We start from the raw sequence: 15,794 nt of genomic DNA on the forward strand, positions 1-15,794 counted from the left end.
TAATCTGTCCTCGCTTCACCTGCTGGACGCCCCGCGGCGGACTCCCGGGTCACCGAGACGAAGGGAGAAAAAAAAAAAAACTGCGAAAAGAAAAAAAAACAAGCTAATCCCCGAGGCCTCAGGAGTGCAAGAACAGATAATCCCAAATCAAATGAACACTGTCCTCCTCTTCCTCCTCTTCCTCCTCCTCTCTCTCTTCTCCTTTTTGGGTAATTGCCAGAGGAGAGAAATGTGACTCTGCAAGCTTGTTGGTGTTACCGAGTTGAGACATGAAGTTGACACCATTTTATTTTTTATTTTTTTCTTTGCTGGAATTTAACCCCAAAATAAATATCTGCATTCGGGCAGGAAATGAAATACATATATATATTTACATATATATATATATTTACATATAGCATTGAGAATCTAAAGGATTGCCTGATTTTATTTTTTTTTTAAAGGTGAATTTCAGCTCTAAATCAGCCAGTTTGATTCACAATCCTGTTCACGTTTACGCTGGAAACAATCAATCATGCTGCTAGTTTAATTATATTTCATGTACTGTAAAAGAAAAAGATGTAATGTCAACGTTTATGGCATATATGCTGTAGGGAACAGCTTATTTTGACGAAGACGCATGTACCTGCTTCACTTGCTGCTAAAGACGTGTTTGGAAATGTGACTTGTGTTTGAATTTGATAAAAGAGGACAAATGTCTTGTTTTTTTTAAATCTTTTTTTTGGGGGGGTGTCTCAGGCATCAGGGTACCAAGCGGATCCAGACCATGCTGCTCAGCTCCCTCATCATGGTGAGTCCTTAAACTCCTCCGTACTCGTCCAATAGGCATAAAAACATCTTACTAGCGCGGTGATTTATCAGCTGTTTGAATAGTTACTTTCATTAATTCATTGAGTTATTCGTTCCCGACTGTTTTTACTGCGTCGAAATGAAACCTTCGGTTGGATTTAAACGCGTTTACCTTCACGCGTTAATAGAGCGCTGCCATGGTTACCGGTCACGTGACCACGACTGACATTTGACTTCAATCACATCGCTTGTGGCCAAATCACATTATTTAAAAATTCAAATAAATTACCCAAACAAATGAAACAAAGCAGTTGCTTCTAAAATAATATGACAACATTTTTTAAAGTGTTTTATTGCAGCTCATTTTTTATTTAATCAAATAAAATATTCAAAATAGCTCTTTTAAAAAAGTATTTTGTTGTTGTTGTTGTTGTTGTTGTCGTCGTTGCTTAAAATATTCGTCCTGTATTTATTATCGGCCTTTTCACAGCTCGGGCTGTTTAGCGTTGAACACTTGAATTCTCCGCGAAGGCGTTTTCCTTCTCCTTCATTATCTGCTTCAGTAAGAGACTCTCTTCTCTCTGAGTCGAGGAGGCACAGGTGGCACCAGCGGTGCAAGCGTGCACACGCACACACACACACACACACACACACACACACACACGCACACGCACGCACGCACACTTCCGTTGCCGCTGCATCCTCGTGCACGGCGGCGCTCCGTGCACGCTCTCGCAGCGCTTCATACCGTCCGTCTGTCCTCGACTCCCCTCGGCTCGCCACCACCTGCTTTCTCAGTGCAGCTGGAGGAGGGGTGAAAGGTCACAATATTTATAACACCATGCAGCTGCAGATGGGGCCCAGGCGACGTGAGGGGGGAGGGGGCAATAAAGAGTGTGTGTGTGTGTGTGTGTTGATGTGCACGCTGCAGACTGTCGGGGGGTGGAGGGGGGGGGGACCCTGCAGGTTTGAGAATTGCTGCTGCAGGCGGTTAATGTTAAAGAAGACAGCCGGGACTCTTTTTACTTAAACATCTCTATTTATGACACACAAATTTATGGTTCTTAGAAAGATCGTTGTGTTATGTCCAATTTGCAGAATTATATCAAATGCAGCAACACTTGTATCGCATCGTATCGTAATATTTTGTTTCCTATCGTATCGTAATCTCTCGTATCCTATCATAACGTAATCTTTCGTATCGTAATCTATCGCATCGTATCGTAAGTGAAACACAGATCGGGTGGGACGTCCAACAGGCCTTCGTTCCTCCCAGTTGTTCTCATGTTGAACAAGTCCCAGCTCACAAATCCCAACCTGAACGCGCCACACTTGAAACCGTGTTGCACATGCCACTTGGCACGTGGCATGTGGCATGTGGCGGTCGTTGGTAGAAGGTCTCCTGCTGTTCACGCTGATCACAAACCATCACGTCTGAGTCCCGTCCGACACCGAGGGTCAACATTTGGACAGTTTCAGCTGCTCGTGAGCGGGTAACCTTTAAGCCCTGTCGAGGCGGTGTGTTGTTTTTCCCAGCGACACCCCCTACGGATGAATCGCATTATAGTGTGATGAGTCGTTTCTCACCCTTTTCACCCCCTCCTCCCCCTCCTCCCCTCTTTCATTTTTTTATTTTTTTATTTTTTCCCTCAGGTGACCTCCGGCTTCAAGTCCAAGTCCATGGCAGCTGCGTTGCCTCCTCCCTTCCTGGACCCGCTCTTCTCCATCTCGCTGATGGAGGACAGCGAGCTGAGGCAGCTGGTGCTGGAGATCCTGCACAACATCATCGATCGCCACGACAACCGCGCCAAGCTACGCGGCATCAGGTACCGTCGTCGCCGGGATGCGCGCGCTATTAAGAGACTGAAAATTCACCACTCGGCTGGTTTTAACGGAGGCTTTTTGCGTCCGTCTCGGTTTTGCAGAGTCATTCCTAATGTGGCGGCGCTGAAGATCAAAAGAGAGAAGATTTCCAAACAAGATGTCACCTTCATGAAGAAGGTAGAAAAAAATATGATTGTTATTTTACATATATATTGTTATAATCTAAAAGCGACTCTCCACTAAAAAAAAAAAAACTTCTGTTTGACGCTCTTGTGGTTTGTTTTGATTGTTGTTGTTTTTAACAGCTCATAAAGCAACAACATTAACTGTACAATCAAAATATGTTTTAAAATGTTTTTCATGATTTCTTTAAAATAGCAGCATGTTGACTCGGTCGCTGAAAAAGGTTTTAAATCAGCCAAACGGCTAAAGATGACATATACAACGAATAATAGTGACCCACATCTGACGTTTTCAAACTTTTATACTTAAATCCGCTGCATGATAATGAGGGAATATTTATTTTCCAGAAGTTGCCGACACTCCTTAAAACCAATTCAAACATACGTTAGTTTTGTAGTGAAAAAAAAAATCGCTGTCGTAGCAGATCATTTTTTTTCTTTTCTCATGCACGACAACAATTTCCAAGAAACCTTAAAAACAAATTCAAACCGAGACCAACTTTGCAGCGTTCAAAGAGAAGCATGTCGGTGTGAAAAAGTTTTGCAAATTATTGAGCTAACTGGCGGCTGAAGTATGTCGCCTTCAACAAAAGACAATTCAGGAAAAAAAAAGACGACATTTCTTTTTTAGTGTCTTTCAGAACATTTTAAGACAACGTAGCCTTTGCAAGCCTTCACATTTTCATTTAAGGAGCTTTTTTTTGGACCCCGACAGCTCGACGTCAGACACATGACACCCCCCTCCCCCCCCCCCAAAAAAAAAGAAAAGAAAAAAGAGGCCCACAGTTGTAATTATTCACCTGTGAATCACACCCGAGCGGCGACCTTTAGCCGCACGTCAAACACCGGGAAGAACGGCCGCGGGGCTGGAACCGTCGCGGGACGTTAACCTCCGCTCACTTTACCCACAATGCCGCCCAGCAGACGAAGCCCCCCCCCCTCCCCCACCCACCCACCACAGCCAGCTCTTATCTGCTGTCAGAGGTCATTTAACGGCATCTATTTGTTATTCATTAGCGGTGAATAGAAGTCATCGGCCTTCACTTTCCATTAAGCGCAACGTCAAGCGTATATGAAATGCAGGATCCCGGCGTCCGGAAGCGTTTTATTTAATTTCTTTTACTATTATAAAGACCATCACCGGCAGCAGAAGCCGCCGACACAGTGGGATATTTTTAGGCTCAGTTTAATAGGATTAATCTTTTCATTGGCATTTTCCATTTGCATTTTCACAGAACAATAACTGTTTTCGTTGATATCGGAGTGGAGCTGCGGTGGAAGTAGCGTCAGAAATGTGGCATTATCAAAAAATAGGGTGATTAATTGAGCATTTAGTGCGACGATTTTTCTTTTTTTTGGGGGGGGGAGTGACTCGCAACTTTTGGATCGTAAAATTAGTCCGATAATTTCTTATTCCTTATCTTATCTTGCCTGACCAACGGTCCAAAACCTCCAAAAATATTCAGTTTACTGTCACAGCAGATAAAGAAAGGCAATAAATCCCAACAGCAGGGAAGAAACATTTGCCATTCTTTTATTTTAATCAGTTTTTTTTCTTTTGGTTAATTCAACAAATAAAAACAAATGGGCTGTATTAGTGCGTGAATATAGTTTAGTTGTGCACATTGGATGTCCTGAGTGTTGTACGTTTGATAGATCTTCTTCCTCCGAACCACAAAACTCCACTGTGGTCCAAAACCTATTAAAAAAATTAAAAAAACACATCAGGGAGCCGCGCCGTCAAACTGCTGACATGTTCCTTCATTATGAAAAACACTGAGTGCAATTTACTCTGATTCAGTCCAACACACACACTAACACACACAATGTCCTGCTGCCACAAATACTTGCCAGACCACCAACTGTGGATCAATCCACCGTAGAAAATAGTCCCCATAATAAAAATGTCCCAAAATGTCATTTTTTGGGGGACTTGAAGTAGAGGACGGTAAAAAAAACAGCAACTGATCTCCACCTGGTGAGCTGGAACATCTGCCAGCTGTTCGGCAGAGGATTTTTTTTTTTCTGGGTCGTGTTCAGAAAACCTTCATCGCTCAAAGCTGCCGTCGGAAAGGTCGAAGTTTCTTGTCGCGGTTGCGACCCGACAACCCGAAGACTGCAGATAGAAGAAGGCCAAAATGCAGCGTCTTTAATTTTCCCTTTTTCTTCTTCTTCTTCCTCCGTCTTCCCTCCTCCCCCCTCGCAGCACGGCCAGCAGCTCTACCGTCACATCTACCTGGGCTGCAAAGAGGAAGACAACGTGCACAAAAACTTTGAGCTGCTCTTCACCACGCTGGCCATCCTGACCATCGAGCTGGCCAACGAGGAAGTGGTCATCGACCTGATCCGGCTCGCCATCGCCCTCCAGGTAAAACGGACCGCCGCGAGGTTTGACATTTTTGCAGCGTTCTCTAATTTGTTGCGTTTTGAAAGTTCGCCCGCGACGTAGGAAACCGGAGTCAGTCGAAAGGATCTGGCGTCCGTCTTCTCCAGCGTATTGCCAGTTTTCGTGAAACCGTAGATGCTTATTTTTCCTTTTTTTTTTGAAGCACTCAAATTGCAGTTATGACACCGATTAGGAGCGTAAATGAACAAAAATACAGCTTTTTGGACAGAAGTGCCAACGTACAAATTGCATCTAATATTGCGAGGCTTATTACAAAGAATTGTGAATTTTAACAGGTGAAAAAGAGAATAAACAATAATACTTTTTGTAATCACCATTAAATAATGAATGTGAAGGAAACTGTGAATCTACTGGATTTAGAAAGTCCTCCAAACTTCAACTTGAAAGATTAATCTGAATTTAGCACTTTAGAATTCAGTGACAGTAAAACTAGACAGGTAATGACCAGTAGAACACATTGAACTAAAGAACTGTCAGAAAGAAAAAGAAAAGGTTCAACTGTCTGGAGATCAGTTAAAGAAAGAAGAAAATGATGTATACTTTTGGGAAAAATGGATATGGAAACAACAAGGTGAGGCTGGAAAGATGTGAGGCGAGAAGAAAATAAGGAAATGATGGAGGTTGTAGTAAATGTTTTCCCCTGAACTGTAAAGAAAAAGTAGAAAGTCTCTTAAAATGGAAATACTAGAATTACAAGAAAGTCACTCCGTATGGAGAAAACACGCAGTTACTTTTGGTTTTTGAGGATTTGTGTTTAACCTTTTAAAAACACCTTTTTTTTTTTTTTTAGGCCTCTGCTCGAAAATTGCATACCCATAATAAAAAGAGTATATCTGCAACCACAATAAAAAATTATTTTAAAAAAAATAGATATATTTTTTAATAATAAAGGGGACACTTGTGAGATTTGTTCAGATGTGTAAATATCAATATATATGTCCATATTTTAATAATAGTTTTGCTAAGTCTCCTTGGCTCCGCATTGGGGGTCTCTCGGTCTTAGAGGGTTAAATACCGATAATAATAATAATTTTAAAAAAAAGCTCTTCAAATCAACAATCCATACGATCGCTTTTTCAATCTCAAACGCGGACGGCGGCGTATTTGTTTTATTTTGAAGGCGTCGCCTTCAGCAGCCGAGTCCTTACCGCCGTCAGACCGGAGAGCGCACGGCGGTCCAACAAAAACCTCCCGAAGTGAGACGGAAGCGAAGTGTGAAGAGAAATCTGCACGCCGCCTCCGACACACACACCGGCTGCTTGCTCACGCATCACGCTGAGTTCTTATCATTTCCAAATGTCACAGCGTTATAGTCAACAGGCATTCACACACACACACACACACACGAATGCACATGCGATTGCAGTACCATGTCCACCTTCACGAGGAGCGTCTTTTTAACGGTTTGGAACGACGTATAAGATTCCAGAGAGCATTTCACGAAAGCTGGAACCGTCGCGGCGTTGCGAGCTGAACTTCAGAAGGAGTCAGAGTTTGGATTTAAATGTTGTTGTTTTTTTAATCTGTTTGGCATTTTGAGAAACTTCGGGATGCCTTTTTCCGAGTCCCTCCGGCTAATTGCGATCTCGCAACTACGATAATTCAAAGCAAAGTTACCGTTTTGTTTTTTTTCCTGCACTAACGCTGAAGACGTTACGGCACAAAGGAAGCCTTTCAGAACAAAACCGGGTTTTTAAACTTAGACTAACTCCCTTGTTTAAAGTCAGCGAGGCTCTTCAACCTCGGGCCACATGCTGGTCGACCAGAAACACGAGCAGGGGTTTATGGGAAATGTGGTCCGGTCGTGAGATTTAGATGAACGATCGTCACGCCTCCCTGCATCAGGCAACATGTCTTACATTTCATTAGTGTGTGCAGCCTTACACTTTGTTTTTTGTGCATTCTTAATATATTGAATTAGTATCATTTAAAAAGGTGTCACAGACTGTTTATGACAAAGACTCTTTTTTTTTTTCTTTTTTTTAAACCTGGTGAACTGACATCTCTAAATTTACTTTAATTTCACTGTCAATGTTTGAAACCCAACTATGACCCGATATTAACTGAGAGGACATTTTGTGATCAAGTGGAGTCAACAAGCTACAAATAAAGCAAGAACAGCTCAAGTGAAACTCAAAGAAACCTGAAAGTGACGTAATGTGGATTGAATTCAGACGATTCGTTTCTTGTTCTACATTCTCCGATATATAATATAAGTCATAAATCATTGTAAACTCAATATATTTAAGGGTTTGTGCGGCCGACAGGACAAAACAAGATTTTTTTTTTTTTTTTTTACAATTTGTGGACAATTCACAGATTGATCGGACTTGGTGAGGGGAAAATAATAAACATGAGTTGCAGCCTTGGTGCGAACACAGCAGCAGATTAGATATAGATAGATATACATAGATTGACATGACGACCAACACCTCATCGTGATTTCAACAGACGACCACAGAAATATACCACGGCCATGCGGCGCATCATATTCAGCGCGCCGTGCCTTGCTGCAACACCCCGGGGTCGTTCCCTTGACAACGACCTTTTTTTTTTTACTGACAGTGTGAGAACGCAATCAAACAGCAGACACTCCTCCCTGCAACCTTTAAGGGTCGCGAGGAAATCCTCCCGCATGCTGTCATCCCCTGTACACGGATTAAAGCCCGACCACGCCTTTCAACGTGATGTGATTTATTATAATAATGATAATATTTTAAAAAGACGCATCAAGAGGCGTTTGGGTCGTAGCGTGCGATGAAATACTACGAAGTAGTTGCTGCTTGTAAATTGTTCGTTCTCGAAGATCGTTATGAAAAAGTGTGGCAACATTTTTTGAAAGACAGAAACTCGGCGGATGCTCAGATAATCTTTGAGTCTTGATTAAAAAAAATCTCCACAGATGAACATTACAAGCCTTTTTTTGTTGTTGTTGTTGTTGTTGTTTTTGGGGACGGTTTTCTGCAGGACATGGCTCTGGCCAACGAGGAGAACATGCCCATGTTCATTCGCTGTGGCATCATGGCGCTGGTGGCGGCGTACCTCAACTTCCTGAGCCAGATGATCGCCAACCCGTCTTTCTGTCAGCACATCAACAAGGTGAGGAGCATCATCGACCTCGCTGTGACATTAACAAACATCCCAGCTGTTGGTCTTTAATCCCAGTTTGCTCTGCATTCATTGTCGTTCTTCTTTCTTTACCTGCCGGGCAGCAAAACAATCATCGGTCAATCAATATGCTGACGATGCGCCGCTGTTTTTGTCTTTTTAGACCCCAGTTTGTCGTCGTAGTTCTTCTCGTTCTTCTTTATTTACCTCCCGTAAAGTCTGATGTTTCTGTCACTCTCTCTTCAGGTTATTGAATTAAGGAGCTTGGACGCCCCGTACCTCCTCCCAGAACACATCTTCAGAGACAAGTGTCCGTAAGTATCCACTACAGATTGGAGGTTCGATTTTTAAACATTTATAAAGACACAAATAAGTAGTTTGCTTGAGTGGAGGCTCATTTATCACCTTTCAGATGCCCAAATCTTAACTAACAACCCGACAAACTACAACCTTAAACTAGAAGTACCTCTTCGCTGTTGTTTGCCTTCGTCAAAACAGTCCGGGGGGAATTTGTTTTTGAGCTTTTTCGTCTTCATATTGAAAATATTTCAACAGCTACAGTTTGTTTGAGGAATTTAAGCTTCATTAGAAAAAAATCGGAGTCGATGTATGTCCTCGGTAAGAGGCGGTGTGATGCCAGTCAAACATGGTCGTCCTCAGATTTACCCCACAGCACAATCTGCTTCTTTCTTTTCAGTTTTCTCTTTGTAGCGCTCTCCAAACTTCCCGGTTTAGATTTTCAAAATTCTCTCTTCTCTCATACATAAACAGTATTTTGATCTTTATATGCTTTTTGATTTGAACACCATGAACAAAAAACAATCCACAGACATTTTTCAAACAACTCGAGCCCTGAAGTGTTGTTTGTGAGAAAGCTTCTTATTCCAAATGTCCACAAATTAAGATTAGAGTCACTGCCAATCCAAAATATCTCCGAAAATAAAAGAAAGGAGCTGTGCGGTACGCCTGAGGTGAGATTGTTGGAGATTACTTTTCAAAATTAAGAGAAAAAAAACCCACAAAAACGTGGAAGCTTAAAGCCGAAGGCAAGATAGAAAAATGACTTCTAGAAGATTCTGCTAAATCTGTAAACCTCTTGTTCATGTTTTAAATATATATTTATATCAATGATTTTCCAGCCGCAAACATTGCCATTGCGACCGCGTTCGAAGTCCTTCAGCTGCCTGCAGCTGTCAAGAGATTTGAGGAAAAGGAGGAAGACACGAATGGTGACACGAGTCTCCCTCTACCCATAATCCCTTGCAGTATTCGATGATCTCCTGTACTGATTTTTGGCATATTTGGTGTCGTCACCCGACACCTGCGGATGTCCGCACCTGGAAAACACCAGATGGGAAATCGTTCCCTGCAGTCGTTCTCGGCTCCGTCCACACCTCCGAAATCACCAGGCATCTGCTGATAAAAACCTGATTATGAGATTATGAAAAGCCGAGTCTATTTCTGAATTTAAATCCCCCCCCCCACCCACCCACCCACCCCTCTTTACAGTATCATCCTCTGTAGTGAAAGATACACGAGGTTTTGAAAAAGCTAAATTTGCAGCGCTTTAGAGAGCTTCGCGTAGATTATCCGGACGTCCCAATTCGCCGCCAAATCATCCAAACATATTGTTTCTGGAGATGCGAACTTGTTGGAAAACGTAGTTTTAGTTTGTTTTTTTGTACTTTTTAAATTTTTTTATTTCCTTCCAGATTCCCCGAATCTTTGGACAAGGGCGACAAACAGCTGCATTTCCAGACGGCCGACATGGCGGAGTGTCTGGCAGGACCGGGGTACAACGCGGAGAGACTGTCCATCCCGTACATCCCTCAGGTCACAGGTACGACCCGCCTGGTTTCACACAACGTAGCCTCTATTGATGCATATTAATGAAAGCAGTTTAACAGAAAATTGACCTTGCTTTTTTTTCCTCATTGGTCGATTCCTTACCCGTTCATCAGCCTCTTAAAATCAGCCTGACTCGGCCTTTTAAAGCGTTTTTCTCTGCAGCCAGCGATTTCTCAAACGTTATCCCAAATCATGTCTAGACTGAATTCTGGGGGGAAACGTGTCGAAAAATGATGCTCAAAATAATCTGAAGTAGTCCGATTTAGTGCAACTCTGGAGCCATAAAAAAACGTGGCGCTTCTGTCACAGTGTGCAACATCGACCTGTATATGTTAAATAAAGGATTAAGAACAAGCTGAAATACAACAGAAGTGATACGTTGGAGCGATTTACAAGGAAAATTAAGACTCGAAGAAGTTATAAAGCAGTCAGATTAAAGGATTTGACGCGGATGTTGTTGACTGCTGTTATGCTGTTACATTTATTTTTTATTTCCCTGTCTTTCACACTCACAGCCCCTCCACCACCCCAGAACTGTTTGAAGATTTGCAGGATTAAGAGTTTTAGTTGTTCAGCGAACAGAAAATAAACTTTAAGAAAAAAATTATAAAGAAGACATTGTGTGATCAGCTTTGTTAGACTGAAGGCCGTCCCAGACTCTGTCCTTCAGCAAAACTTTCTTTAGAAACGATTAATCCTTCAAGATTAACGTCCCTTTCATTTTTAACATCTCATTTGGCAGTAAATCTTGAAATTTTATTCACATCCCCGAAAAAGGTAGATATTGTTTTGTTTTTTTCTTTACAAGCTTCCACTTGAAAAAAAAAAAAAAAAAAAATCCAGGCTGAGATTAAGACGTGGCATTCGATTAACCTACATTTAGATTTTTCACTGAATCGAACTGCTAGCAGGGTGCGAGAGCTGCTGATTGCTTCGTCCTTGGTCTAACGAACGGTGTGCTTGTGTTTTTCTTCCCCTCTGTCATGCCTTCATGTCTCATCAGTGCTTTACACAGTAGGGAAAATCCTCCACAGGTGCAAGCAGAGGTCCAGAGGTAACCGTCTAGAGTAGAGCCGTAGACGAGTCCGCTGTGCAGCGACGTAGACGTAGTTACCTGCCGTTATAGTCGCCGTGGTTCGGCTCTGAATTCCGCCTCCGACGGTTTTGTTGAGGAGTTTTAAGGCGGCGACAAAGAGAGACCAGAAACTAACCGCAGTCAAACGAGGATGTTTTAAGAAATATTTCCAATTCTTACCGTCATTCTAAAAACACTGTTTAATAGTCGCTCGAAACTCTTTTGATTATTATTTACAGTTGTTGGCAAAAAAAAAAAACAGCTTTTAGGCGCCCCCTACCGAACAAAGCGACGTATTGCAACCAGGTAGCAGTCAAAACAGTGGAAATAAGAAAAATAGCCGCATATTAATCGATTTTTATATATCTTCACGACTGTTCAAATATTCGAAAATCATGATCCATCCCTATTTTGGCGCTCGATCCATGCTTTTTAAAAACTGGAAAAAAAAAAAAATTGAAAAATACTTAAAAGATCCTCTCCAGACCATGTTTGGGTCATGCAATGCTCTCTGCTTTGTGTCTAATGTTTTTTTGTTTTGTTTTTTTCCACAAAAAGAAACTTATATTATCAAGTTATGAAGATTCTTGAAATCAAATAATCCGGCAGTCAATTTTTTAAGGAAGTGTGATTTAAAACTTAAAATTAAGTGTCAAACTCTGCACAGTGAAGGTTAAACATCTGAGATAAGGAACGATAAGTAAAACCATTTTTTAAGTAGAGGAGGACTTTAAATTTGTACTACAGCGTTCTCTCTTTCAGATAATAAAACAGTAAAGATAAATTTTTCGCATACACTTTCATAATGGCCGAAATTTTGAGTCAGTTAAAACACGGCAAGATCCCACAACCGAGCAGTGTAGATACCGTTCTATGAGGGCGGTAAGGCCAAAAAAAAAGCGAATCCTATATTTATTAATACTGTTTTTTGTTTTGTTTTTCAATAAAATGATTTAATCATTTTTGTAACTATTTTGCCTGCATTGCGCTTGGACTTGGTCCGGTGAGTATATATATTACATGTAGATGGTGTAGACTGTCAGTACTGTAGTTTATCTATGTTGTTGTACTTAGTGGCGTTAATCTATAAATGTTGTCACCGTGTGGAGCTTAAATTTTCATCATAATAACTCCTGCCGAACGGAAAAGTGTCCTCAGTCTGCCCGAGCTCGTTTTGGGGTTAATGGCTGGTTTATCTGGGGGGATTAACGATATCCTGAAGCACTCGAAGCCAGAGAGCGACGGGTCGAAGAGGGTTCAGCTCGTAGACTGGATACAAAAAAAAATCGGAAAAGTGAAGCCGATGCGGAAGTGCCTTAAAGTGCAATACCACCGAGGGGCCAACAGGGGCTGCTCTGAAAAAACCTCCTCAGCTCTTCAAACAGCGACTTATGTTTCTTAAATTATAATTTCTCACTAGATTTTTCACTTAACTTGAAGACTCAAATTCATTGGTCTGTTATTTAACAGAAAATGAATTCTCATCTATTTTGATAATTGATTAATCGTTTTGAAGGTTGTTTTTTTTGTTTTTCTTTCATGAAGGATGCTGATGTCGATCAAGAGACTTAACTTGAAATACTTAATCACGTGCCGCACTTCGTATTCACTCCACAACTAGACTTGATCGTTACTGTAAACTGACACGTTTCCTGAGTTTCAGATTCTTTCTTCTGGTTTTTATGTTTTCAACAACAAAAAAAACCGGCCGATAATTCTGTTGTTGTTCTGTATTGTAGATGTGAGTGAGAACCAAATGTCCAAACTATAATAGAAGAGTCAGCACACAGCTCTCTCTTGTCTTCTCGGATACGTTCTCTCATTAGTGCCTCGAGGCCGGCTGCTGAGTCGTACCTGTTCAAAGTGCACAACGGAGGTCACTCCAACTCCCGCAAAACCGCAATTATAAAGTGCTCCTGCTCGCCGTTTCTCCTTTTTCTGTCCGTTTCCACGCTCCTCGTCTCGATCCGATACTTTTCCGACCCTTATCGCAAGACCTCGGCGCCGGGGCTGCCGCTCGAAGTCGAGTCAGTAGCTGCGTTTCTTTGTTGTTTTCTTTATTTTTACCGGCACGGTGAAAAAAGACAGAGCCTCCGAATAGATTGCGGCTGTTTAGGAAATGCGAAGTTCGGCGCGTGGGAGTTGAGATGTCACCGCTGTTCTCAAGTGGACGCTGTCGAGAACAATATAGAAGCTTCCTCAATGACAGCATGCAACCTTAATGAGAGTCTAAAAGGGATAAACGCATGTTTCTGTAACGTAAGAGCGGCTAATGCGTGACGATCTGGCAGCTGACGAGAAACGTCTTCGTGGTCGCGTGAGCTATTTGACACTGACAACGCAAATAAACGCCCCCGTCGATGATGCGTCATTTTGTGTTTTGTACAATTCTCGCTGAAGAGACAGCCGGAAGGGGAAAAAAAACAACCTTTTTAACAGGAAGAAACGTCCAACAAAAACAGACTCGGAGGCGGTCGGTCGTCAACCTCGACCGGGTCGGAGTGAGAGGAGAGCAGTGAGAGAAAAGAACAGTATAGAAAAACGAAAAAGACACGTAGAAACGTGCTCCTGGAGTTTCCCGTTGTGCAGTCGTGTACACAAAAAGTTCTATGTCTATAAATGTATAGCTTTATCACCATTTTATATATATATATATGTATGTATGTATGTATGTATGTATGTATATATGTATGTATGTATATGTGTATATATGTATATATGTATATATATGTATATATGGATTAAACTGTGGTATAAAATCTCCGGTTGGAACTTGTCCCCATGCAGATGAAGACCGGCTGACCAGGAGGAAGAGTTTCGTGGACACAATCTCCCTCCAGGTGGACATCATGTCCAACAGCCTCCCGGACAAGGTCAGTTCACCTTCGGCTTCCGTTGCCGAGTCAGATTTCGCAGCAGGCTGACGTCTCCTTTTTTTTTTTTGCTCTTTGTGTTTCCGTCCGCAGTCCCAGCTGGCCGAGGAGATCACGTTTGAGACCCTGAAGAAGGCCATCGGTAAGATCATTTTTACATCCAGTCTGTCCTCGTCTTCCTGCGAAGCGTCTCCCTGAACACAAACGAAATTATACTTGTCAAGAGGAGCTCCATCGTCCTTTAAGCCGGAGTCTCTCTGACAAGAAGCCAAGATGTTGACGATAATGTTTTATGAATCGTAAAGATTTACTGCCTGTCGTACCGAGGCTGGAAAAAAATCTGATGTTATCGTCTTAATCTTTACAACACGTCCAAATTTATTTTTTACCGTTTTGCTCATAAAGAAATTAAATATCTGACACCAACATGTAGTGTTTGACTTCTAATAAACTCTGTTTATATTGTGAGAGTTCTGTGAATAAACATCCATAAATCTGCCTAGAAATGCTCTAAAAAAAAAAACAGGCTTCAGAACCTGCTTTAAAAATACCACGTTTTAAAGTTGTTGTGAGTGTCACAGTCATCCAGTTGCAGTCGTCTGTATGTTTCATGGGTACACTACAAACGGGAAGTGCTGACGGCTAATTCGGCACACTTTTAAAGGCTAAGATCAAGAAGCTCAGGAGGGAAAACCAGGACCAAGTGTAAAATTGCACATTGAGCAAAATATATTGGATTGCACTGAACGTGCGGAAATAAAACGTGGATTTAACTTTGGTCGTTTTGTTTGTTTCCAGATACGACCGGTTTGGAGGAGCAGGAGAGGGAGAAGAGGCGTCAGGTGATGGAGAAGTTCCAGAAAGCTCCGTTTGAGGAGATCGCTGCCCACTGCGAGTCCAAGGTAAAAAAAATCAAATCAAAAAGAAACTCAACATCTCAAACTTAAAAACAAGTAAACTCCCGCTTACTTTAAACCTTGCACTCTCCCAGGCAAACATGTTGCACGACCGGCTGGCACAAATCTTCGAACTTACAATCCGGTAAGTCCTTTTTTCTTCTTTTCTTTTTTTTTACATTTTTTTATTCATAAATAGAGATTTTCCTCGTTACGCTCGTCGTTTTCAAAGATCAGTATCACAGAAAAAAAAAGACAAAGTTTCTCCCAGCCACTTAACACAACTAGTTTTTTTGTTCCACCTCGCCAGGCCTCCTCCCAGCCCGTCCGGAGTGGTGTCCATCTCGGCGGGACACACCCAGCACCAGTCCGTCCCCGTCTACGAGATGAAGTTTCCAGACTTGTGCGTCTACTGAACGCGCCGCAGACGCGAAACACTCCCGCGATCCACAAAAAAACAAATAATAATAATAATAGTTTTTTTTTTTTTTTAAACCGCTTAGAAAGAACGACACAATCACAAACTGTATTCCAGTTTCCTCGATTCAACCAGCACCAAAAGACAATCAGGGATATCGAATGCAGCAAAACACTCATTTTGTAGAAACTCTGAGACGTAGTTTAAAATCCGTACCAGTTCAAATAATACTTCAAAAACCCTCTTCGGCCTCGCTTTGCTGCTCTACTCCGAACTCTTTGATCCTTAATCGGGTTTCAAATCGGATCTAAATGAACCCGTTTGCTGCACCGAACTAAACTAAAACTTTTGAGTCACCGAGAACAAAAAAAAAA

General features: G+C 41.9%; 1 protein-coding gene across 3 annotated transcripts in view; it reads left to right on the top strand.

The window, feature by feature from the left end:
- Nucleotides 1-15,489, top strand: part of efr3a (EFR3 homolog A (S. cerevisiae)) — an 85,737-nt gene extending 70,248 nt beyond the window's left edge. For 2 of the 3 annotated variants that reach the window (XM_069720497.1, XM_069720494.1), the window contains exons 12-23: nucleotides 739-790; nucleotides 2,443-2,615; nucleotides 2,715-2,790; nucleotides 5,002-5,163; nucleotides 8,170-8,301; nucleotides 8,557-8,624; nucleotides 10,023-10,150; nucleotides 14,021-14,106; nucleotides 14,200-14,248; nucleotides 14,905-15,008; nucleotides 15,098-15,147; nucleotides 15,313-15,489. In XM_069720497.1, coding sequence (XP_069576598.1) covers nucleotides 739-790; nucleotides 2,443-2,615; nucleotides 2,715-2,790; nucleotides 5,002-5,163; nucleotides 8,170-8,301; nucleotides 8,557-8,624; nucleotides 10,023-10,150; nucleotides 14,021-14,106; nucleotides 14,200-14,248; nucleotides 14,905-15,008; nucleotides 15,098-15,147; nucleotides 15,313-15,418 — 1,186 coding nt within the window. In that variant the 3' untranslated portion in view covers nucleotides 15,419-15,489. The remainder of the gene's footprint in view (nucleotides 1-738; nucleotides 791-2,442; nucleotides 2,616-2,714; nucleotides 2,791-5,001; nucleotides 5,164-8,169; nucleotides 8,302-8,556; nucleotides 8,625-10,022; nucleotides 10,151-14,020; nucleotides 14,107-14,199; nucleotides 14,249-14,904; nucleotides 15,009-15,097; nucleotides 15,148-15,312) is intronic. The other variant, XM_069720495.1, reaches the window with a different exon arrangement.
- Nucleotides 15,490-15,794: the final 305 nt, after the last annotated feature.

The sequence above is a fragment of the Brachyistius frenatus genome, unplaced genomic scaffold (assembly GCF_029030835.1).
Source record: "Brachyistius frenatus isolate BFR_SWC_R1_liver_20210118 unplaced genomic scaffold, ASM2903083v1 Contig_242, whole genome shotgun sequence".
NCBI classification, from domain to species: Eukaryota; Metazoa; Chordata; class Actinopteri; family Embiotocidae; genus Brachyistius; species Brachyistius frenatus.